Source organism: Phasianus colchicus, chromosome 6 (genome assembly GCF_987193195.1).
Source record: "Phasianus colchicus chromosome 6, bPhaCol1.hap1.1, whole genome shotgun sequence".
NCBI lineage: Eukaryota > Metazoa > Chordata > Aves > Galliformes > Phasianidae > Phasianus > Phasianus colchicus.
This window is the reverse complement of record NC_143441.1, coordinates 34,657,381-34,683,490: the sequence shown is the minus strand read 5'-3', so window position 1 is coordinate 34,683,490 and position 26,110 is coordinate 34,657,381. Positions and strand designations below refer to the sequence as shown.

The 26,110-nt window shown below is 35.4% G+C and overlaps 1 protein-coding gene across 1 annotated transcript in view; it reads right to left on the bottom strand.

The window, feature by feature from the left end:
• MALRD1 (MAM and LDL receptor class A domain containing 1) overlaps positions 1 to 26,110 on the bottom strand; it is a 215,277-nt gene that overhangs the window by 154,227 nt on the left and 34,940 nt on the right. The window contains exons 12-19 of the mRNA XM_031614457.2: positions 23,569 to 23,736; positions 21,633 to 21,753; positions 14,039 to 14,191; positions 13,783 to 13,888; positions 12,591 to 12,958; positions 10,607 to 11,019; positions 3,469 to 3,556; positions 1,263 to 1,439 (exon numbers count right to left, since the gene is read on the bottom strand). Of these exons, the coding sequence (XP_031470317.2) occupies positions 1,263 to 1,439; positions 3,469 to 3,556; positions 10,607 to 11,019; positions 12,591 to 12,958; positions 13,783 to 13,888; positions 14,039 to 14,191; positions 21,633 to 21,753; positions 23,569 to 23,736 (1,594 nt within the window). The remainder of the gene's footprint in view (positions 1 to 1,262; positions 1,440 to 3,468; positions 3,557 to 10,606; positions 11,020 to 12,590; positions 12,959 to 13,782; positions 13,889 to 14,038; positions 14,192 to 21,632; positions 21,754 to 23,568; positions 23,737 to 26,110) is intronic.

Sequence of the window (26,110 nt, the reverse complement as noted above, 5' to 3'; positions counted from 1 at the left end):
GGGACATACTTAATTTATGCTATTCCAGCATTGTCATTTGAGTGATAAATTGCCAACAATGCTATAATGACTGGAGGCTTCAGAAAAAGCAAATGTATGAAAGTATATTCAGCCCAGTACTTATCTCTCTCAGAAGGAAAAGATTGTAGGACATGATAAATTTCTGAGGAAAAAAGTGTCTATCCAGAGGGCTCTTTACATATTTTTCAGTGTAGTTTTACAATGGCTAGTGTTTTATGCACATTATAGGAAATAACCCAAACTCACATTTATATGTCAGACTAAGTCACCCAAGAAACAGACAGGAGGAAGTTTAATGATACTTTTATTAGCTAAGTCCTCAGTCCTCAGAGAAGTGATTGGAGTTCCCTAAATCTTGGGTAACAAAGAGATTTGATCATCAGTGAGATGTCTGTACTTCTCATTAATTAGCTTTTGAATGGAAACATTTTCAACAACTATGTTTTAAGGCAGAAAGTCTTTGACAGTGTCTTCTACAATGCTATAGTGTGAACTGATGCAACTCCGAAGTAATAAACAAATGTCTCAAATCTATGGACATTGTCTGGTGGCACTGTCCATTGTCCCAGCTCCATGGTTCTCATCAGGTCTTTGGGAACTTAGAGGTTGGCACTCACTGACTTTTGTGTGGAGTTCCTAGTCAAAGGAAAACATCTGGGACCAATAACAGGATTAAATTTATTTTCTCACTCTAACTTAGGAGGCCTAACACTAAGTTACTCTGTCAATTCAGAATTTACAGCTCATTTGGCAAAATCAAACTTACCAAGTGAACAAAGTAATGGCAATAACATCATTATTTTCATAGCTGAACTTCAGCGTGTCTGCTGCTGAAAATACTGACTATAGTCACAGAAGTAGGTAAGAAATGAACCGAAATATCCCAGGTGCATGCCCCAAATATGAGACTATAGAGTTATTGTCTCTTCCAATCTGAATTGTTCAACATTTGAAAAACTGTAATGTTAATTAATTTGAGAAAAGGGAATTTCTTTTTCCTATTTTGCTAGTAAGTTGAATTGGAATATAAAACATCAAATCCAACCATCCCATTAGAAGGCAGAAAGCACCTCAGCTTTACACATTTTGAGCAAAATTTTATTCTTTTTCTAGAGAAAATCATTTTTTAAAAAAATATGCTTATATGTTAATATAAAACGACAAAGGTAAAAAAACAGTAGTTAAAGCAATATATTGAATTAGCAGAAACTAATATAAAGTACGGAATTTAGTACACTCACCACAATCTGATTCATCAGACTGATCAGAGCAGTCAGGTCTAAAATCACACTTCTGGATCATGTGGATGCAATTGCCAGAGGCTCTACAGACAAATTCATTCTCTGTGCAGTTGTTCAAGGGGAGTGTGATAGGACTGGAAGTTCCTGATAGAGTTGTAGAGATTGTTGGCAAGCTTCCTTCAAAAAAACAAGGAAAATTCTGAGAAACAGAACAAAGGCACTCCAGATTTTTAATTAATTCTTTCCTCACGTCATTTTTCAAAGTTATAGCTCTACTGGAAAAAAGCCTGGGTGGCCAGACGGAGTTTTTTTAAATGCTGCCCAGCAGACAGTCAACAGAACATGCAATGGCTAGGTTTCCTTGGTGGAAAGCCCTAGGTTGGTCATGTCAGCCAACCACCATTTACACAGCCCTTAACATCTGTAGGAACTTACTTAAGCCTCTTACCTGGCTTTATAATTTAAATGAAAGTAGTCAGTTACTTCAAAAACTAATGACAGGGAGACCTTCAGAACAGTTACAAAAACACAATTTCCTTGAGAAGAAAAGCTAACAGATTGTTAGGTAACAATGGCCTTTTTACAACACATTGATTACTATAATTAACTGTACAAATTGCCAGATAACCTTCTAGCCTTTTAATTTCATCAATGAGAAGTATTTTTTCCCCTCTGGAAAAATTAATGTGATATCATTAACTTGTCCCACCACCGCTTTTCAATCCATTCTTTTTGTATTTTTCCTTTTATTCTTTACTACGCACCTTTCTTCAGGCTAACTCTCATTTCTTAAAAACCTTTGCTATCATTGTCCAGAAAAAGAATTTTTATTATACAATTCCTTCTTTGAATTTAATCATTAATGAAATCATTAGGTGTAGTGCACAATGCACTACAGTAATAGTAATACAATAAAGTAATACACCTAGGTTAATTAAAAACTACATGTGAAGACTTGATATGAAATATGTCTGGAACAGGAATTTTTTTTTCTCCTTAAGGCACAGTACCATCCAGACTGATAATAAATTTTCCACAAGCAAGAGCCATCTCTTTGGTAAGGTAGCAAGCACCTCTATGACATCAAATGAATGATGCACTAGTATTATCTTTAGACTTAAACAAAAAATGAAAGAGGAGAAACCGTTTGAATGAATAGTTATTCATCACAGTTATATATATATATATTCATCATAGTTATATGACATAATAAATGTATCTACAACTCCTAATAGCATCAAGGACCTTATTGGCCAAAAATTTTTGAACAGAGATGCCACATTCAAGACTCTGCTCCAACTCACTCGGGAAGATGAAAAAACTTTTTCAAACACAGTAACCTTCAGGACAGAATCAACTCCTTTCCCTTATTATTTGAAATAATCCATTTTCTATAATTCGTGAAATACCATTTTGTCTAGGGCAAACATCATTGAATTGCCTAAAGTTAAAGCTTTCAAATTGTCCATCAAAACTCTATGCTCAAATTCCTACATCTTTGATATTATATATGTGACTTTACCATGAAATTAATAAGCCCATCTCTCCTTGCTTGAATTTCTTAATAAGTGGCATCTGGGAGCTGGAGTAGGTTTCCCAAAGAAGTTGTGGATGCCCCAGAAAGTTGTTTGGGCTGAATGGAGCCCTAGGTAGCCTGATGTAGTAAGTGGCAATCCTGCTCATGGCAGGAGGGTTGGAACTAGATGATACTTCAGGTCTTTTCCAAGGCAAGCCATTCTTTGATGATCTGACAGGCTATATATAAAGATGCAGCTAATAGTAGTCCCTTAAAATCTCCTTAAAATAAGGCAGGCTGCCTTATCTTCTGAACTGCTTGCACACTGTAAAGTGAGAGCAGTTGAATGTGTAACAACTTTAAACATTATTCAGGAGAGGAGGAAGGTTGTATTAAACAGATTTCACTGAATGAAAAGTCAGTTTTCTTACACACTACTAGAAGGAAAACAAATCTAGCAAACAAAATTCCAAAGAATATGGAAGCTCCCTATTTGTTAAAAACTTGTTAAAAAGGGTCTCTTTAGGTCCCTAAGTGCACAGCTATTTCCTCTGAAATGCCTGTCTGAATTTTCTTGTTAGATCTGACTTAATTTGATCTGGTTGTGTTTTTCCAGAAGAAGTACTTACAAATAACAGAAAACAATCATCCCGTCTAAAAGGGTTTACATAGCTTCAAATCTGTCCTTACCATTGTAAACAGCACAGTCTAGAAATGACATGTCATCAAGTCCAATGTCTCCACTGAAACCATCTCCTACTGTACCTTTCACCAAGATCTAGGGAAACAGTAATTAAAAAATCATTTTTCAGTGTACAGTAGAATTCCACTTCTTATTAAATATTTCATATTGATTGATAGAAAAGTCATTTTCCATGTTTCACACTTAAAATAAGATTAAATTTGTTCTAGGGGATATATTCTATTTAGAGACAGTTTACAGAAGGGGCTAATTATGATCAGTTTTCATTGGTGCTCACATTAATCACAGTGAACCATAATACAATGGTTAGCTTTACAATCATGTAAATCCACTGAAACATCATTGTGATATAAAATGATGGCACATTATGATTAGCTCCTTTGATACTTACTGTAACAATATTAATAATGGTCAATTATAATAACATTTCTGTGAATAAATTATATAGCCTCAAATCTCTGTATGATGAAAACAATTAAATGGGTTATAGGTGTGTTCTGGAATCCTTTGAAGAAAAATATTCTAAATATTCTACAAATTCATTAGAATGGTCAATGTTAAAGTTGCTTACTTTCTCATTATTATCTACTATCAAGGAATAGGAGATGTTAATATAGGTAAAATAATCTATAGATGACTAAATAAGCCTATTTATTCTGAGTTAGTACCAAACTGTAAAAACCTAAGTGAGTGATTAGGGAAAGATTTAATGAGAATTTCCTTGATGTAACTAATTTATAAGTCACTATTCACAAATGAAGAGGGAGGGAGAGGGAGAGAGAGAGAAAGAAAACAAAGCCTTCTAAAACCGTAACATACACACACAGAAAAGCAGCCATACATTTATATATATATATATTTTTTTTTTCAAAGTAAACAAAATAGAAACGCTTAGAAACAGGACAAATTAAGATGTCTAGTATTTGGAAATGTCGTACGTGAACATGTATTATTTCAAAGTGACAAAATCTCCTTCAGTTTAATTTTGACTGGCAAATGCACAGCAGTTTACATAAAGTCTTGACTTAATTTTTTATGCATGAGTTATTATCTGCTCATAATTAATTATAGTAAATAAGCTAAAATTCAGAAGGTGGCAGAGTTTGTTAAGCTAATTTATATAGTTATTAACAAGACAAAAACCAAGTTCTATAAACTACTCTGTTTTTCAGTGTAATTGTGTTCAGTTTTGACTGATGTGAACTGGTAGGTTGAGAGGCTTCTCTCCCTACAACTCCCTGTGACCATTTAGCCAGCTGCGACACTGTGAAGACATGCTTATTTATCACCTCCTACCAAACTTTCCCTGGAGGAAATAAAATTCCTATCTCTCCTTAAATAGTAATACCTTTATTAAAGGTATAGCAATATCGAGTGACAGCTGGCATCACAATGTAGGAGTAAGGCAAACTGGAAAATCTTCCTATTGATACAATGGTAATAATAATATCAATAAATTAATTAATACCTCCCCTTCCTCCTCTTTTTATATTTGTCTTTTATATTTTTATTTACTTGGAGGGTGGCATATAGCAAGAATTCAGCCAGTAAGACAGAAAAAAAACACATAGGTGCATGCTCAAATAAACATCTCTTAATGGACTTTGTGTACATTCAAGTATTAGAGATATTGTTCCAACCGATATTAAGGAGGCATAATTTATTGGTTTCTTTTCAATTGTGGTTTCTTTAGAGATTTTAGAAATGAAGACCGTATTGTCTTGCTTCTGGTAGTTTAAAATTTAAAATAAAATTTATTAATAAGCTATTTCTGCAGTATAAAACTTCTGCCTACTTTAACTGTGGTTAAACATCGACCACTTAAATAATTTGCCTGCAAAATTCTGCAAGCTTCATAAGCTATTATTAAACTACCTCCAGGGAATTCATCTACCATGAAATTCATTTCACATCTCATTTATTATTTGAATGAGGATGAATAGTTCCCAAATTTTCCAGCTTCAGAACTTCAAGATCTGGTCTGAATGAAGACTATAGAAGTGGCAAGAGGTATGCTACATAAAATATGCTTCTTATGGAGTAAGAAGCAAAGCATATTAGAACAACACCTTATATGCAAAAATTATTGATCTCTTTATATTTTGAACCAAGTAGATTTTTGAAGGGTGAAGGAACACCATAACAAATGTTTATATGATAATTACAGTGAGTAACATTGTTCTGTACGTGTTCTATTTTTATAATAATCCATAGTTCTATCACTACTCAATTCCCTCAGAAGGTTAGAAAATTAAATCTTAATTTCCAGATAAACATGGTTTTAGCTAGGGTGGAATTCACTGAGGTATGGAAAACTCTAAAAGCATCTGAATGCACAGGAAATAGAGATTGAAGTCTTGATGTACATAGCTAGTCGTATGGACAAACAACATATTGGGTCTTTCACAGGAAGTATCAACAGTATTACATAGTGATTTTATTAGAAGATAGAACTTGCTAATTTTGATTAGGGATATTATAGTTATCTCTGGTGAGAGACCAGGTGGTTTGGAAGGGGATAGAAACATACAAGTGTATAATAGTACAAACAAAGACTATTTTGTCATAAGTTTCTTTAAGCAAACGTGGGATAGAAATGCATTTCACTGCATACCTCTGAAATAAGCTAATCTATATTTTACAAGTGCTATGTATACACAAAGAAAAAGTGTCAAAAGTAAACAGTTTCTTATGAGACGATAGAATTTGTGTATGTTCTTGGACAAACTACAGAGACACTAATTGCATTAAATCTATACCAAAATTTCTTTCTTGTTATAAAGATATCTTCAACCAGTGAAGTCACAGTAAGTCCTCACTCTAAGACCATTTTTTCAAGAAGGTGTGAAGATATTCCCATCTCAAGAATTATACAACAAAGGAAAACTACTTAACAAGTAAAGATAAATTCTAAGAAAAAATGTGACTAAAGAAATACTGTCATACGAAAAGATGTTGATACTTCCAACAGTACAGACATTAAGTATTCTACAGAATTTGGCCTGGCACAACTCCCAAACATCATAATAATATCATAATCATTTCTACAAATCACTGCCTGCCAGGACATACTTGAACAAGATCTGAGAGTTGAATAGCAACTGTACAGTGTAAATCCGATTAGTGTCTATAAATATCTAAGGTGCGGGAGACAAAGGGATGAAGGCCAGACTCTTTTCAGTGGTGTGTGGTGATAGGACATGGGGAAATAGCCACAAACTGAAGCATTGGAAGTTCTGTATAAATGTGCATAAGAACTTCACAGTGAGGGTCATGGAGCACTTGACCATCTCCAGAGAAGGAGACTCCACAACAGGGAAGTCTGTTCAAGACCCATCCTGACTCCCACCTGTGCAACCTCGTCTAGTGAGCCTGCTTCGCTAGGGGGGCTGGACTCAATGATCTTAGGGGTCTGTTCCAGCCCCTACAATTCTGTGATTCTGTGATTATGTGAAATCTGAAAACCAAACAGTAATGTGTAACAAGTTAACAGGTATCAGAGATGAAAGAAGCCAACACACAGAACAAAGATGAAGAAACACAGGCAATGCCTGGAGAGGAAATTACCAAGCTGCAACAAACACAGAAGAATAACAGTAGATACGAAGCATAATTGCAGAAATGAAAAACCACAGAAACTAATGGCAACATTTAATAGACAAAAAAAAAAAAGAAAAAAAAATTAAAAACCCACGAATCTCAGCAGATTATTGGGAAAAGCACAAAGAATAGTAGGGAAAGAAAGATAAAGTGAAAGTTGAAAATGAAATTGTTGCTAGAGTGGAAATCCCTTATGACAAAATACTTGAGAGAAAATTACTACTAGCAAATGACCAAGAGTGATAATGGAAAAAAGAACACAAGTGGGTATTAGAAGTCTAATAAACAGAGAAATCCGTGATGAATTTAGAGCATCTTTCAAAACTGGATTTTGATGAAAAATATAAATCTGACCAACAAAATTTAATGAACTCCAATTCATATGTCAGCATAATTGAGGCCTGGAACAAAGAAACAAGCAATCAAATCAAGCCAGAAGCATCCTATAGGATGGTTCTTACAGTTTTTGTTGTTGTAATATGTCCTAGAACTCTGAGGGTGCCTCTCCTCTGTGCCTTCTCCTCTGCTCCAGGATCTGATGTCATTCCCATCAACTGCTGAATTTGGAGGTGCTTCCCATTGCAGTCACTGAGCCTTAGCACATATATGAGGAAGTTATCATCAAGGTGTTTTAGGATTCTCCTGGATCTGTTTGTATCAGCTGCATGGTGTTCCCAGTTAACATCTAGCAAGTTGAAGTCTCCATAAGGACCTAGATGTCTCAGTTCCTTAAAGAAAAATTCAGTGTCATCATTGTGGGTAGGTTTCCTATAGTAGACTCACATAATGACATCCCCTGTATTTGCTTATCCTTTAATCCTTATGCAGAGGCTCTCAACCATGTTGTCACCAACTAACAGCTCCGTACAGTCCAGCCAACCCCTTCATTACATATAGCATCACTCTGTTACTACTTCTGCCCTGATCGTCTCCTCTGCAGAGCCCGCAGCTGTCCATCACAGCACAGCAAAGTTTATTTCTGATGTCTCATGTAGAAACGATGCTCAGTGACTGCAATGAGGAGTGTTTTCCAGTTCAGCAGTTGATGGACACATCAGAATCTGGCACAGGGAAACTCTTCAGAGTTCTAGGACATAAAACAACAATGGCAAAAACTGTAACTACAGTCCTATAGAACTCTTCTGTCTTGGAGATGCTGCAAGGGACAGCTCACACTGTATTACTTGACATTAGAGGGGTTAAGATTTTTAAGGGTTTTTTAATAACATTGCAATAGAATAAAGGTCCCTTAATTATGGCAAAAAGATGACTACAATGCTCAGGGGGATTGATTTGCTATTTTCACATAACAGAATAATTTCCCTTTTCTGTACCCAGAGAAATTTGAATGAATAGAGCAAACTGAAACAGCTACATTTATCTAGGGATGTAAAAATAGAATCTTTGCTCTTTCTTTTGAAGAGAAATTATGTCAGGTTTTATGATTATTCAGTGAGGATGAAAGCAAACACCATTCACCATGATAAAAGTTAGGCAACGATGGACAGATTGTTACTTTACTGTCTTTTCAAATCCACTTATAAGGAAAAAGCATGTAAGTAGACATCTCAGGGATGTGAAAATAAATTTGATGTAAAGATGTAAGTACACTCAACAGACTGTTTTATTTTCCATGTTGAATCAAGTGCCCTGTAAAGAGTAACATCTTCGGCAAGGAATATATTTCCACTTGCAGTTTACAGCAAAAGTAAATTAATGCAACTTCTTGCTCTATTTTCAAAATCACCGGGGTTGATTATTTCTGTAATGCATCTAGGGAGTTACACACGCAGAATGGTTACTGAAATATTGCAGATGAGTACTGTACTCCTTTGCTTACAAGGGGAATCAAGTTCTCATAGAATCATAGAATCTTTCGAGTTGGAAGGGACCTCTAAAGGTCACCTAGTTCAACTTCCCTGCAATGAACAGGGACATTTAGACTTAAATCAGGTGCTCAGAGACACATTCAGCCTGACCTTGAATGTATCTAAGGATGGAACTTCCACTGTATCTCTTGGCAACCTGTTCCAGTTTTTCCAGCCTCACCACCCTTATTGAAGAAAACTTCTTCCTTATATCCAATTTAAATCTCCATCCTTTTGGTTTAAAATCATTTTCCCTTGTCCTACCACAACAGATCCTGCAAAAGAGTCCTCTTTCTTAGAGTCCTACTTCAGATTCTGAAAGGCTGCTTCCAGGTCTCCCTGGCATCTTCTCTTCTCCAAACTGAATAACCTCATCTCTCTCAGCATGTCCTCATACAGGAGGTGCTCCATCCCTTGGATCATTTTTGTGGCCTGCCTCTTGAGACACTCAACTCCTCCCAAGAAAGTGAGAATTGAAGCTCTCCATTCAAGTTCTAGTACTTCCCAAAAGGTCTCGAATATACTCAGAAACTACTCATATTAAAATACCAGATTATTAAGCTCCTTTCAAAGTCCTCTGTCATACCATTGTCTGAATTGAAAAGGAAAATAGGATCAGGTACAGGTACAAAGTAAGTGTAGCCAATAGAGCTAGCTTTATTAGTTGTTAATTTTAGCATCGGAGATGCACTTAATCTTGGCTCAGAGACCATCTTTTTTTTTTTCATTTAAAAAATTTACCTCTGAATTTCCTGATTAACTCATCTGATCAGTTCTGCTCACTGATATCTTATTTAACAGTGATATAAAATATCTAACAGTAACAAACTTCAGCCACAGTTTGACAGCATCTAGAACAGAGGTTTCCTGTGAAAGTTAAAACTGAGAAAAAGGTTGAGAAGGGGCTGACATGGCCAATGGAAACTGACAACTGACAACAGGACAACTGTTTAGTCTACTGTAATTGGCTTTACCTGTATGGAAATATTCTCAAAAACGTCAACATGTAAGGTATACTGTTTATAAACAATGATCTTTTTCATGGAAAGTGGCAAACAAATGACAGACTTGCACAATGAGGGAAGAGGAATATGTGGTATCAGTTATCTTATGTAGATGCTTATCTATTAAATTTGAAAGAGAAAAAGTAAAGGTATGAGTTAAAAAAATCTAGGCCATTGTCAGAGTCTACAGTTTTTTTTACTAAGTACCTCAAAAAACAACAACAGCAACAACAAACTAAACCATCCTGCTTTATAGTATCAAGTGAATCTAAATATTTCCTTTTCAACCTGAATATCACCTATGAGATACTAAGCACTTCAAACACTGGGGAAACAGTCCAGAAATGTAAGCAAGCTGTTTTGTACAGATCTACAAAGAAATTCATTGCAAACAATGCTCAAAAGAAAATCTCATACTTTAATTATCATTTGTTCATACTCAAAAGATTATTATCTTTTTAGAGATGGGAGAAAATAAATTCCACCATAAAAAATTCAAAAGTACCTCCTCAAGGAAAATCAACCCACAAACATATTGCAAAGTCAGCGTTATCAAATGGTTACTAAGAGCTTTTAAACTGCACTGTCATTTATAAACTCTCAGAGTTTTGTGCTGCATCAAGCAAACATATCACAACCTAGAGTCATCATACCTGAAATGGCTTAGAGCTGCTGATGTACAGCGTCTGTCTTATCCATTTTCCTCCTTGATTTCCATACTTGTACCACAGCAATATTCCCTTGGTATTACTCATAGTTCTCTGGAAGACTGACAAAGTGTAAACTTGCTTTCCAGACATATGATAATGAAAGCGGAAAATGCAGGTTCGATTGTAAGTAGGGTTGAAGAGAGGACTAAGCAAAACTGCTTTATCTTCAAATTCCTGTGGCTCTGAAGACTCCATGTACAGGTAATGCCCCAGACTAGTGCCTGTCGTGTGATCCTTTAGTGGTCCTGTATTAAGTGTAGGGGTTGGTCCTTGTATCCTGATCCAGTCAAAGTCATCCTCAGTGTCCTGTGCCCAATTGCATAGCCCATTTTCGAAGTCACACTGTAGGTCAGGGTCTGAAATACATGCAGAACAGAATGTTAGGTGTAAAGTAAGCAGAACCATATCAGAAAGTGGCATTGCTTTAATATACTCTTTATTCACTGTCTGAGAAAAAGAAAATAATTTGTTTCCTTTTTCCTTTTCAAATACACGTAATATAGACCCATTTGGTTTTTGAAAGAATTCTCCCCCGCAAAAAAAAATTTACCCTAGTAGAGGCAAAATAAAATAAAATGAAAGAAAAGCCTTTAGTTAACTTCTTTCTCATTACATCTGGTAATCAATACTTCATTCATTCATTCAATAAATACTGTGAAGAATTATTTAATAGCATGAAGAGTAAAATGATTTATGCATTTTTATAATTAAAGTATGAAAAAAACCCTGAAGGTTTTTCGTTGTTGTTGTTGAAATAAATCACAGAACTTAACTTTGTAGTTAGATGCAATAGGTGACTTAATATGTTTTTATTTGACAGACGCTAAATTCAAAAGACATTTATAACACATCATTATTTAACATCAAGACAAAATATATTGATTAGGACTACTAATTCTAATGCAAAGAAAACCAAGCTGTGTATTAGAAATGGTTAACTTTTGTTCCCGCTTTTCATCTACCTTTCATAAACAGTAATTAATGATTAATATGTAATTATTAATCATATAATAGCCAATTTTTTGATATTTTATTTAAGCTTTTATTTGTTACAATGTTTAAAACTGCAAAATCAATCATTCGGTATTTCCTGACTGTAGATTTCAACATGCTTAAAGGAAGATAAGCATTTTACGGGTGGGAAAACTGAGATAATGCGGAAATCCTGCACTGTCTTTGAAATTCAGAAATACAGAGCAGATATCAGTGCAGTCTGGTATCTCCTTACGCATGTAGGGTGTCCACTGTTTCTCAAACTCACCCTGATTTGCATAATTTGGTTACCATAGGATGTGGTAAAGCATCTGCTCGTTAATTTTAATATTAATGTTTTTGAGTAAATAAAATTGATGAAAGCATGCTTGGGTGAGAAAATCAATCTCTGCCCTTTAGCACTACAATGTGAATGCCAAAAGCATGAATGATCAACAGTTCTTCTCAATTTCTAGAAGTCATTTCTCTGAAAGAGAAAGAGATGCACAAAATAACTAGTAACTTCTAATAATACAGATATTTTAATATTTTCTAGCTAGACAGAGCTATATAGAGGTAGGACGTGCACTTCTTTCAGTCCATGTATATTATTTTATTTTCATCAGTGTAGCCCAAACCAGCACATTAACTGAGATCAACCGGGAGAATGAATTCTCTCCATTAAAATAAACTTGTAATGCATGTGTGTATTTTACAAAAGAATTAAAGAAATATGACTCATTAGAATAAAAGAGGTTGAATTACAATTACATTTACCCTCAAATGTTACTCATTATATGCATTTAAGCTAATAATTTTCAGAGAATTCTATCAGTAACTATATTGGGTTGCATCATCACTGGCTATGACACTGATATGCTGTACTTGTACTCTGCATTTTTTTTTTTTAAATGCAGATATTAATTGGCAGTTTGTTTTGCTATAAAGTACTCACTGCACTTGTCTTCATCTGATCCATCCCCGCAGTCATCCACAAGATCACACACCAATAAACGGCTAATACATGCTTTTGTGTCTCTGCACCAAAACCAATTAGGACCTTCACAGCTTAATGCTGGAGGTGGAAGAGCACAATTTTCAAATGTAATATCGTCAATTGCTGAGACACCATCATAAAATCCCAAGCTGATTTTATTGAGTGAAAATTGGAAGGGATGCGAAAGACGTCCAAGTTGAATGACTGACTTCAACCACTGATTTCCTTGGTCATAATATACCCTCCAAAGAACAGTAGGCTCATCCAGCCCATCCACAAGCAGTTGCATCTCTGCTGCTCCAACTGACTGTCCATAATTGTAATACCTAAAATAACAAAAACAAACTTTTATTACTTTTTTTTTTAATAGTTTAATCTTAAACAACATCTTAAAATCATTAATATATAGCTGAGTGAACATATAACTAGACTGCTTTTGTTCCTCATTCTGTTTCCAGAAATGTGGTATTTCCAGACCTACACATAAACTTTTTGATAAACATCTTTCTACAGTAAATACACGTGACATTACTGAGCAACACAGAATAATGCTAAAATCATGAAAAGATTTATTTATGCCATACACATTTGACCTTAGTATACAAATAATTACAGTTCATTTTTTATTTCCCTCTTTGACAAGACTCTACAGAGACTGTGATAAGAAAATTGCTGAAATACTTTTTTTCCCTATAAATATTGGAAAAGAATTGAAATTGGATTTCCAATTCTTGCACTGGAGCTATCTTTCAAAGAAGGTACAATTCAATTTTGGGTACTCTATTGATAACTCAAATGATGACTCAGTGAGGTACTAAATTTTTGGATGATTGAGAGAACATTTTCAATTTGATTTTAAGTCAAAATATTATCAAAATACTAGAGATATTTGCCTATGTATATGCAGACATTGTCCTTTAACATAACTTTGCCAAAAGCCTTACAACAAATAAATCCCACATTTCAGTTCTGTTCTACAGCTTATATCTACATATTGGTCAGAATGAAGACTTTCTGATTAAGGAATAGACAAAGATGATAAATACTATAGAGGAGGCTGTGTACTACTGTAAATTATAGCTACAGTTTCAGTCCAAGAGAAACAATGAGAGATGATCAAGAATTTTTAAAACATTGTTTTTCCCCATACCAAAAGGACATTGTGCAATTTGATCCTGTTTGTCTGAACTTTGGGCTTCGAAGCTGAGCAACTTGTGAAATGCTGCTGCTGTTTTTCAAAATGAACATAAAATGACCTAACAAAAGAAAACATAAAACAACTGTTCAGGCTGAAGAAAGACACGGTTTCTGCATGTTTGGAAATAGTTCACAATCACCACTTTAAAACTGATTAAAGAACAGTGTATCTACATCAGCCCTTTGTGTCTAGGCCTGGACTGATTTACCTTCAGACTTGTTGTAGGTGTGATCTTGAGGAGGAGCTTGCTGCTGAAAAGCAGGTTCAAGGGAACTGCTGGAACTTCTTATCCAATCAAATCCATCTGCATTTGCAGTTTCAAACCAACCACAGTTATCTCTTTCAAAGTCACACACAGAAGCTGAAACGAGGTAAGAAACATTTCATTTTGTCTCTGTGCAAGAAATGACTAAGAAAGCTTTACAGTGTGAAAAGGAAATAAAGCATTTCCAATATGTCACCACCATCCTGGAAAAAAAAAAAGTACAGAGTTGTGGGGAAAAGATGCTGTGTTTGTTTTATAAAAATGGAGTAAGATAACAGTCCCACAGGAACAACCGAGCTACCTCTATACACAATGCATTCATAAAGTGAAGACTTTTCTCTAAAAGCACACAAACTGGGTGAGAGGCTGCTGAAAACACACCTTGCAGGTCTCATGCTGCAGAGCAGAAAAACAGCGCACAAAGCAGTAACAAGACTTCTGCCAGATCTTTTAGGGAATAAATGCTAGAGCCAGAAATCCTTATATCCTGAATTTCAGCAAGTATGCTAAAGATAACAAAAACATTCTTCTAGTTGTAAAAAAAATCAAGCTAAATACCAGGTATTAAAGAAATGCCACAATATTGGTAAAAGAAGGACATCTCTGAAACACAAACTACTGTATTAACAAAGGTTTGAAAAATACATTCATCTGCATTCTTCAGTTCTTCATTTAACACAGCAATAATACATTAGAAAATATATATAATGCAAAATAAAGGGGTTGAAAGATGAATGAAGAATATACATTAACAAATATTTATGATATTAAACAGAAGAAGCATCACGTTTTCCTCTTCTGCACTTAAAAAATTCCTCCCTAATCAAAAAATGATACTTTTGCTTACTGTCTTTAGAACAAGCATTTAATGGAAAACATTAGGAAAACTATTTCAAGAACTTTTACCCACTACTTCATTAATTATGTATAAGCCCAAAAATATTCACAGACATGACTGCCATTTCTACCATCATTTTATAAAGATTTATCACAACTTGTAGTGGCCATTTCAAATAACATCTCATGGAAAAGAGAATTATATTCCACTGCCAGAAAATATGAGGAGTTGGTTTCTTTTTTGTTTGTTTAACCAGTATATTATTATTGGTGGCAGTTAGGACTTCTAAAAAACGCTAGATTTAGTGTGTTATTAATCAAAGCACATGAAAACACAAATGAAAACAATAACATTTAAGAGATAAAAAAAAATTCTATATATAGGGTGTATGTCAATCAAACATGAAGTATGTTTTTTTTTCTTTAGGAAGATTGCTTTGCTAGAATAACGACATAATTATTAACAGATGTACAAGGACCTAGGCACAATGGAAATGACTGAAAATCCAGTGGTGGAACAAAATAATGGGAAGATAAAGTGAGCTATTTGTGATTTACCTTTTCTTTGTTTGAGACTGCAAGAAGAACGAGAAACTATCTCAAATACACAGGAGAGCTACAAAGAATATGACAAACTTCGTATACAGACAAACATGCAAAAATGAAAGATGTAACAGTTAAGTTTCTAAGCCCAGACTTCCTATAACTGTAATTTGTAACAAGATATAAAGTATGCCCTTATCTTAAGCATGGATGAGTACTTTGAGATAAAATAACCCTCAAATCTTCAACTAATTTTTAAACCAAGTGTTTTTAAGTTCTGGGGAAGATAAAAATATAGAGCGAGCTAGTAGAACCTGTGTGAAATTCATTTGCTACTACGTGTTTTATAATGCTTCAATTATCATACTTTTTCATTATCACTTTGACAAGTACTTGATCATCTCAGAGGTTAAAGTCAGTCAAGTTGGGCTCCTCTGCAGTTCCCCTCATAGTGAACAGACACTAATTAATCTACCTTCTTTTCTAATATATTACTTTCTGCCTTTTTTTTGTTCTTTGTTGAGTCCTACAGGCTCCGCTGGGCTTTTTGCTCCTTGTATATGAGGAAATTATTGCTAGTTTTGATGTTTGGAGGAAATTGCCTTTACAGTGTCAGTGGATTTAGTCTTCTCTGAGCTGACTTCTTACCACAATTTGAGATTTCTTGCTGATTCTGGATTGTTACACACTTTTACATACTTTAAATATTTTTGTTTTGAGAAACTACACTCAAAAACATCCCCAAATTATATGCACAGCTTCTCTGTAAGCTGAATGAATGCCTAACAAGAATTTAAGAAACACTCATGCTGAAAACAGTTGTTAAAATTGAATGATTATTATGTAAGGATTTCTGCAAGACTGATGGTTCACAAATCTCAACAACCACTCCCCTCAGATCTTTCCCAGTCTGGCAGCAAATGTAAATTTACACAAAATGCAGCATTCTGAGAAAAGCCTGGCATGAAAAAATCCAAGTGAGAAGTTATAATCCATCATTACTGGCTTACAACCTTCAGTTTAATTTAAGAGGTGTTTAAAAAGACCCTCATATGCCAAGACATTCATATCCTTTTTTAATCACCCATATCAAGATAGATTTAAAGACTTATAGCTAGATATCATTTTATTGACATCTAAGTATCTAGGATCCAAAACAGCTTACCAAAGGACATACAGATCCTATTAAATTATTTTTAAACACTTTCAGTATAAAAACACTGAAAAATAGCATTTTAAAATGCAAAAGCTCATCAATAGTGAAGAAGACTATTTGGTAAAACAGACAAAAATCCCAAGTCTATTTGAATGTTGACAAGTTAGATCTTTTCAAAATTCCTGCAAGAGTTCCCACCTCCTTTGCTTTCCATCCCCAAATATTATCTCCTAAAGCTCTGAAAATAATTTGAAACTATTACATAAAGTTCAAAATTGAATATTAACTTGATTTGCATTATGATACTCATATACATAGAATCACAGTTTAACAATCATGAACTTTTTTAGTAATAGACAAACGCGGCTTGTAGATAATAGATATCTATCTCCTATGTAATAATGAAAAGTATGGCATATACAATGGACAAAATATACTGAGGGGGAAGAAAATGCTGTAAACAGCCTAAGTGATTTCACCATAGACCTGTATTTTTAACAAGGTAAACTCAGTGCACATCTCCTAACAGCCTTTAGCTTAACTGTAGGTTTCAAAAAAATTCAGATTTTTACATGGGTAATTCAGTATTCTCTGGGTGCACATTCATGCTAATCAACCCTAATCTAAATATTGCCCATGAAAATAACTGTACTGTCACATACATTTGATACAATTTCATTTTCTAATTAATGACATGAAAATAATCATATTCACTGTACAACTCTGTTTTTGATAGCAAATCCTTTCTGTGCAGTGAGGCAAACATCCAATCATCTAACTAAAGGCAGCTTCACAACATTTTTTTAAAAAATAGAGTCCAAACATGCTGGTTTATTAGATCTGACTTTTACTGGAAAACTCTCTGTTCTTATGATATTGTAATTTGCAAATGTGAATGTGAATTACTAGTGTACTGATATAGGAAATGGGAAAGTCCCAAAATAATAAGAGCCTCCCAAATAATAAACTGATGCTTCTGTTGGAAATTTAGCAAGTCAGGTCTAAATCTTTCCTCCATTCTAAAATATTAGTGTACTCTGCACCCATATAAGCTCAAGCAATGGAGCTGTCAATGCAATTCCAGACTCAGGTCCCTTCTGTTTACAAGCTGGCAACCTTTTCAATTCTTTAACTTCACCCTGTCCTTCTGAGCTTGTTGTTAATCCCGGCCTCACCTTTAAAAGTTACTCATCTGTCTGACTGAAGTAAAGGAGTAGGCTGAAACAAAGCATAGGAGACGTGTTTTGGCATGGAAGGGTTGGCTTTATAACCAGAGAAGAAGTTTTATGGTCTGGCAAGATTAGAATCTATCCATATAATGAAAAATTCTTATAATACTTAAGGAAATTGTTATTTGTATAAAGGTAGTTCTTAGAAACCCAGTAGTGTTTACACTACAAACACTGTTATTAAGAAACAATACACGCATCATTCTCTTCATTTGCTTTCTCAGTGCAATTAAACACTTCATACACAGAGAGTGAGATTATGGGCAGCTTATGAACTACTTCCTTTAAGGTTGATCTGAGTATGCTTATGCTCAACTGGATAGAACATTGTAGAGATAACGATGATTAAATGTAATTTTATGTGATTAAATTCCATGTATGAACACATAAATATAAAACAATATATATATGTATCTCCCAATGTATATTTCACATACACTTTATACACACACATATATATATTTAGCTACAATATGATGTTTAGATATAGTTCAAAATCCAATAATGCACATTATAAGTAAATTGAAAAATAAGTAAATTAAAAGAGAGAGAGAGAAAGAGAGAGAAAATATATAGGATGATTTGCAAACGTTCAGAGCGAATACTAAAAATACCTATATGTTATCAGATTGCTTTCAAATTTTATATTTCCTACACCATGTAATTCTTAAGTTGCAAAAGTGAAAATCTGAACTGCACCAAAAGCATAGGATGCAAACCTTAGAAATTATATCAAACATTCATCTTCCAGAGCATGAGCACACAATGTGACAGGTATGTTAGGTCATTGCTGTAAATCTGCAATTTGAAAAAGACAGCCACTTTTCTCTTCTGCCTTAATGCGTGGAAGTCATGTATAATAGCTTTATAGCCACAGTAAATTCTTCAGCTGTAGAAGTAAAGTTGTGAACTAATAGTCAGGAGTAGCAGCACTTGAAAAAGAGAACATTTCATAGCATATATTTTATGATGTTTTTACTTTTCTCTACTAGGTAGAATAAATCTGTAGGACTTTTTTAGTCTGGGACATTTGTATTTTTGTACAATGAAACTAGGAATCTGGAATAAATGTCTAAATTTTACTATAATAATAAAAAATATGTATTAGAATCACATAATTGCAACAGAACCAGATGAGCTAAACTAATTTTTTTGACCATGAGCTACATAAGAACAGAATAATTTCAACATATTATAAGGTTTGTACCAATGGTACTTTTCCTATACATGTCATAAAATTCTCACCACACTCTAATTCTAAAGATGGAACACAGCCAAATTTAAAACATCTCAGGGATTAGATCAAAGTGAGGAGCAACAAAGAATTTAATTTGATCATAGTTAAAATTGACCATACAATGAGTTAATACACAATCGTCTAGTCTCATGATTTTAAGAAAAATAAATTCTCATAATATGTCTGAGAGTTTTCGTAAGGACAAACAAGAAAATTGATTGATTGAAACGCATAGAAGAAGCACATGCAAATGAAGTTCCAGACAAACAGAAGCTGGGTAACTGAAGAGCACCTCTGAAGAAGCATGAGATGTTTTAGGATTATTTTTTCCATAAAGTGAAACTAAGCTGTAGAACCGGTGCTTGCCTGATGACAGATAAATAAGTAATTAAAAGGAATTTGAGTGGATTGAAAAAAGCAGCAGTTTCCCTACCACCACTGGCAACAGTGACTTGCTAGTCCTCAGGTGGGAAATCCATATGCCAGAACTAAATCAGTCACATGAGAGTAAGAGCAGATTTCTCACCTAGACTAGTCCCCACAGATATGTAGGTTGTTCCAAAAGTAATGCCTCCTATTTATTCCCATGGAAACTACAACAAATACAAAGAGCATGATAACACTGTTTGATAGAGCAAATTCTCAGCTCCAAAATATTTCAACATAGTCACCCCCATTAGCTATGCATTTCCACCAGAGCTTGCATGCTGTGCTTATTAAAATTTGCATGTCCATCCAGAACATTTCCTTGTACTAATGTCTTATATTTGGTTTCCACAAATATTCAGCAGGTATCAGTGCATGCCAACGGGTGCCATTTTTTTTCTGCAAGGAGGAATTCAGTTCCACATCTGTGCTTCAAATTCTCTTCCACATCAGACAACAATTTTTCAGACTGCCTCTCTGCTGTTATCTGTCACACAGCAACAAAACATGATGGGATACTGGTGAGGTGATTCCACATCTACTGCCATACCACCAATTTCCACCTCTGATATCATGAGGCAACATTATAAAACAGGAGGCATTACGTTAAGAGCACCCCTCATACTTAGCAGAGATTGGTTCAACATGAAAATTCCAGGAAAAGAAAACGTTTGTGTTACACCACTAGTAATGAGCTAGCAAAATACGTATCAGAAAAAAATAACTCAGATTTCAATGAATGGGGAAGAGGAAAATTAAAAAAATAGCAAAAGATTACTGACTATATTTCAGTAGGCTTCTGAAAGAGAACGAGAGGAATGGCATGAAGCTTTTCATCTTTAAGTCACTGTGTTTAGATAATTGTATTGCAGCTATGCCTTTGTGATTGATGCACAGAGAGGGTAGGTGTAGGAAAACAAAAATAAAATTAATCTTTCATCAATTATGTAGTTACTTTTAACTAGACTATCAAACTGTATGTATATATATATATATACACATAGATATAGATAGATAGATAGATAGATAGATATCAAGGAAATCTAAAAATTCAACACTGAAATTTTCCAACTCACTTTTAAATTTTTCAACAAAAATGATATTCAGCTTTCTTTTGGGTATAACTTAACAGCATAACCACTGACTACATTTAGGTCTGTGTCATTTTAGAACATAGCATTAATAGTGGAGATCTGAAAAAGCAACAGTCTGACAGAAGGTCATAGCTATGTTTCCATCTGTTCGCGTCTCAAGATTAGAGAGTGTGGGCACGCACACAAGTTTGGTGGGAGCTTGCTTTGAGTTATATATTTGACAGTGATGATGGGAGCACCCTCTTCCCTTAAAGATAGTGCTCATTGGTGGAAGATGTAAGATGCTTTGCTCCTGTCCATGCATCAAAACATAAATGTGGGCAGGCTCTACACAGTAAATGATACCTGGACATTCCCTTTATAGCTTACTTCACAGAGCTACTCCAAACTACTTAAAGCACATACTATGTAACATCGGGTGAAAGGTTTTGTTATATACAGTTCATTAATGCAGATGGACTTCTTCCTCAGATGATGTCACAGAATCACAGAATTGCCAGGGTTGGAAGGGACCTCAAGGATCATTGATCTCCAACCCCCCTGCCACATGCAGGTCCACCAACCTTCTCATTTAATGCTAGACAGCTGCCCCGGACCCCATCCAATCTGGCCTTGAACACCTCCAGGGATGGGGCATCCACAACCTCTCTGGGCAGCCTGTTCCAGCACCTCACCACTCTCTCTGTAAAGAACTTCCCCCTGACATCCAACCTAAATCTCCCCTCCCTCAACTTAAAACCATTTCCCCTCATCCTGCAGTTATCAACCCTTTCAAAGAGTTGATTCCCCTCCTGTTTGTAGGCTCCCTTTAGGTACTGAAAGGCTGCAGTGAGGTTACCCCACAGCCTTCTTTTCTCCAGGCTATGTCCTACTTTTTGTTACAGGTATCTTGAAGATGTCAGCGGAATCCCAATTATATATATATATATATATATATATATATATATATATATATATATATATATATATATATATCAAACATCAGAAAAAATACATTGAAAACTGCAAAACTTGCCTTTGTTTTCTGATTTGATAGCCGATAGTGATATGTTCTCAACTTCACATTCCTTCGTTATACTAATGTTATCTATAGCAACACTAGCATTTGCTGCTCGAATGGTAGCTTGGAAAATGATCTGTAAAGATAAGGGAAGTAAGCAAGTTCATTAGCGGCAACATGATAAAAAGACACGTATATATTTCTTTACAATTTATTCTCTCCACAGGACATAAATACCACCTACAGCCAACTTGGATTACCAGCCTGCAACAACTATGACTGAGATTTGATCAGTCAGAAAGTTATTCCTCATCTGTCAAAGCCACAACCGCGTTTACTTACAGAAAGTTTTGTAACCCAGGCAACCTTGCCTCAATCTCAAGTGATAATAGCCATCACTGCTTGAATGAGCTGTCTTCCTGCTGAAACTGTTAAAAGCTATACAACTTTTAAAATGAGCTATTCAGGGCAAACAAACATGGCAGTTTATAACTCAGTTTAACTGAGTTCTATACCAGGCCTGCTTTAGTGAATAACTAACTCTATGTTCTGTGATGATGTAAGATATTATTCTTTTACATCATTGTCTCAAAGCTTGCTGGGGACACAGATGAACAAGTCCAAGCAAATCCTGGGCAAAGGTTGTGAAATCCCTTGTCTGAGCGACGCAGATGGACAAGGCCAGGGGCAGCAAGAGAGAGATAAGCTGCAGATTAATGGACGTGAAGAGGTCTTTTGTGTGGGCTTATCTCAAGGAAGATGGCCATCTCAGGGGGTACTCACATGACTCTTGCTCAAGCACCCAGGGGTGTCATGTAGGCTGGCAGAAGAAGAATATAAAGGGAGCCTACAACCATGAGGTTTAGGCTTTCTGGCAACAGATTCCTCATGAAGAAGAGGAGGTTTCTGCCATGAGAAGCCTCACGATCCGCCTCTCTCCCTCCCGGACTTGCTCTGCACTCTACCACAATGCTGAAGAAGAACAAAGGTGTCTGCCATCAGATTCCTCACTACGGAATTCCTGCATGCTCACGGACTCTCCTGGGCCTTCTACCTGAGTCCTGCTACTTCCTCCCGGCTCTGTGACTTCTTCCTGCTACTTGCTTGCTGCCCAAGGCCGGCCACGCTGCTGCTCTCCCCCCCTGCTGCTTTTGCCTCGGATCTTCAAAACGTTGTGCAGCGGGACCGCTGCTGGATCCTGGTGGTGACTATCCCCGCTTTACGCAATTCTTCTTCTTTCCTATCTTTTCTATCGCCCTCCTTCCCTTCCCCATCTCCCTGATTAGGATTGATAATAAATCGGTTAGACCAACATTTGAACCGTTGTTTCTTAATCTCACACTGGGTGTACATATATTAAAAGAACCTCATCTCCCTCCTATAAATTGGAGAGAGACAGATGAGTATAAGATAAGTAAAGTATAACTTAACTACAACAAAATCAATGTAACTTAACTACAACAAAATCAATGTTTCTAATTTTCTTTAAGTTAATCAATTCATTAATGATTCTCCTCATTTCTAGTTTTCTGCTTGTAAATGAAGATGAGTATAATATATAAAAAAGGAAAAATATGTCTTACATATGTTACCGTGAATGTAAGGATTATAAAAATGCATTTAGAAATACAAGAAAATATTCAGGAGACTACAAATGAAAGTAGAGTTCATTTAAGCTTAAGGTTCTGCACTTCTGTCTTTAGCCAACATAATTAAGCCATCATTGATAAGTTTTTAAAATTATTTTTTTAAAAACCACTTCATTAGTTATATACTGAAATCTGAGGTAACAAAATAAAGATGCTGCTCTTCAATACCTACACCTATTGACAGAGCTGAACTCCTTTTATGAGCACTAAAGGATAGAAATTCTCTTTTTAGCTTCTATTATGAAAGTAATTTAATTCTAAAGGCCAAATTGGAGGTACCATTTGACATAATTTCAACTTACCTGAAAAGATAAGTTCCCAGCTGCACTGTCTACTGGTATACTTGCTTTTGTCCACTCCATCTCAGGCAATCCTAAAATATCACACATTTTCTCCAAACTTCCATTCAAGGCAGTCCTCCTAAAAACTGAAAGCTGGGAGTCCTGAGATAGCCAATACCAAAATCTTACCTGTTGAAAGAGTTCGTATTGAAACACTTTAAAAATGGCATCATCAATCTACAACAAAGGCAACACCAACTCATATAAGAGCACGGCTCCAAAATGAATGCTTCCCACTTTATTATGTTGGCTCACAATGTCAGAGATGGATGTTGGTGATATGGCAGGTTGAACCTTCCCACCAATATTCCATTATATTTTGTTGCCAGATGGCAGCAGAGAAACAGTCTGACAGAATGGTATCTGACATGGAAGTACATTTGAAGCAAAGGTGTGGAACTGAATTCCTGCATGCAGAGAAAATGGCACTCACTGACATTTGTTGATTGCTGATGAATGTTTATGAAGACCAAAAAGGGGATATGAGCACAGTGAGGGTGTGGGTGCTGCATTTTGGCAACAATCACACGAAAGACAAGCCACATTCCAGATGTTCATGCACAGTTTTCACACTGTGAAGAGCATTTCAATCAGCTCATCTGCATGAATCAGAGGATTATGACCAGGAAACTGTATAGAGAGATGAATATCAGTTTCAGTCTGTTGGAAACAATGGTGACAACCTTGGAATACTGCAGTTTGTGCCAATGAATGCTCACACTGGAACAGAATGAACACCATTTGTCAGGATCTACTGAACCAATACAAAACTGAAGGTGACAGTCTCCTGAATCACATAATTATCAATAATGAGACATGGGTGTCACCTGGACAAACCATCAACCCTAAACACTACAGTTGATGCTGACTAAGCTGAAAGCTCAGATTTCCAAAGTCACACCAGAAAAGACAAAATTGCTCTAGCAACAAGAGAACAGGGTTTGAAGACCATGCAGTACATTGCTAGACATAGCTGAACTGTCCTACCTCACCCACAGTCTAGTCCAGATTTGGCACCTTCTGAATTCCATCTGTTTGGGCTGATGAAAACTATATAGTATTGGCAACATTTACCTAGCAACTAAGCTGTCACAGCAGCTGTGAAACCGTGGGTCAACTCCACTGGGCAAAATTTTTAAGAACAATACATGCAGGCTCCTTTTCATCATGGGAAAAATGCACAAATAATGGCGGTAGCCAAGCTGAAAACTAGCGTTTGATAACTGAGAAGGTAATTTTCTTTATCAAATAGTGTTATTCTGCTCTTTGTAGCTGTTTTAAGTTCCACAGAAATAAATAGGAGGCATTGCTTTTGGAGCAAAACATGTACATGCACCGTAGCACAAAACAACAGACAGGAATATATACTACTGTGACATAAAAGAAAGAGTTAGGAATGGCATGCTGAGGAGAAGTAGTATGTCTAAAAGTAAAACCACAATATAAAGGAAAACTTATTATAAAAAAGTGTTTTTAACATGCATTTACCAAGGGATATATACTAACTGATATGATCTCCATTAATTTCTCTTCAGTTTACTAAGGACTTAGAAAGTTTTTGAAGATAATTTTGCTCAGAAAATGTCAAAAATGGAATAGCTTAATGATTAAGTTAATCTCTGAAGACTTAGTCAAGATTCTTATATGCAGGGAGCCTCACAAGCCTCTATTTCCGCAGTCAACATCAATGACAATTATTTGAAGTCAATCATCTATTGAGCAATTACATGTCGATAGCTTGAAACAAGTGGATTGACTGCTACATAGGAAAAATAAAAACCAATTTCTGCAGCAATTAGACTTGAAAAAAATACTGCTTGTCCAACAGGAAACAAAGAGAAGCTCATCACACTATGCTTGCCCTGAAATACAGAATAAAGCAGGTTTAATTGTTTAATTCTAACCAGACAAAAATTAAGCAGAGAACTACAGGGAAAAGATAAGATTTTTAAAAACTACTTTTTTGGAGTGACCTCTTCCAGTTTCTTCACACTGTGAAAAACAAAATCTTTTTTTTTTTTTTTTTTTTTTACATTTGCAGACTTTATTTCCCTGCAAAAGCCTTGATAATGCTTGAAATGTTGTGAAGGTAAAAAATGAGCTGCTGCACAGTTCTCTGCCCATCTTCATATGATCTTACACAAAGCACCTTGGATTGTCACATTACTGAGAGTAAATTTCCTTTTTCTTTTTCCTCCCTCCAGTTTGTATCAAAAATTAATGAGTTAAGAAATGCAGACCATGTTAGGCTAATGGCCAAATGTAACCTGTCTTCTGCCTCAGAACAAGTACAGATGAATGTGTTAGCTTTCAATCACACAAGAAAAAAATAAAGGTCTTTTATTTGAACAGGACAGTTGACACAATATAATGATTTTCAAGGACCTGTTGGACAAATAACTGGCAAAACAGCGTGCTGCGTGTGCATGTAACTTTTGCTGAATTTACTGTGAATGCAAACTTCTTATCATTGATTACGTTGTTGAGAGAATAAACAAATACT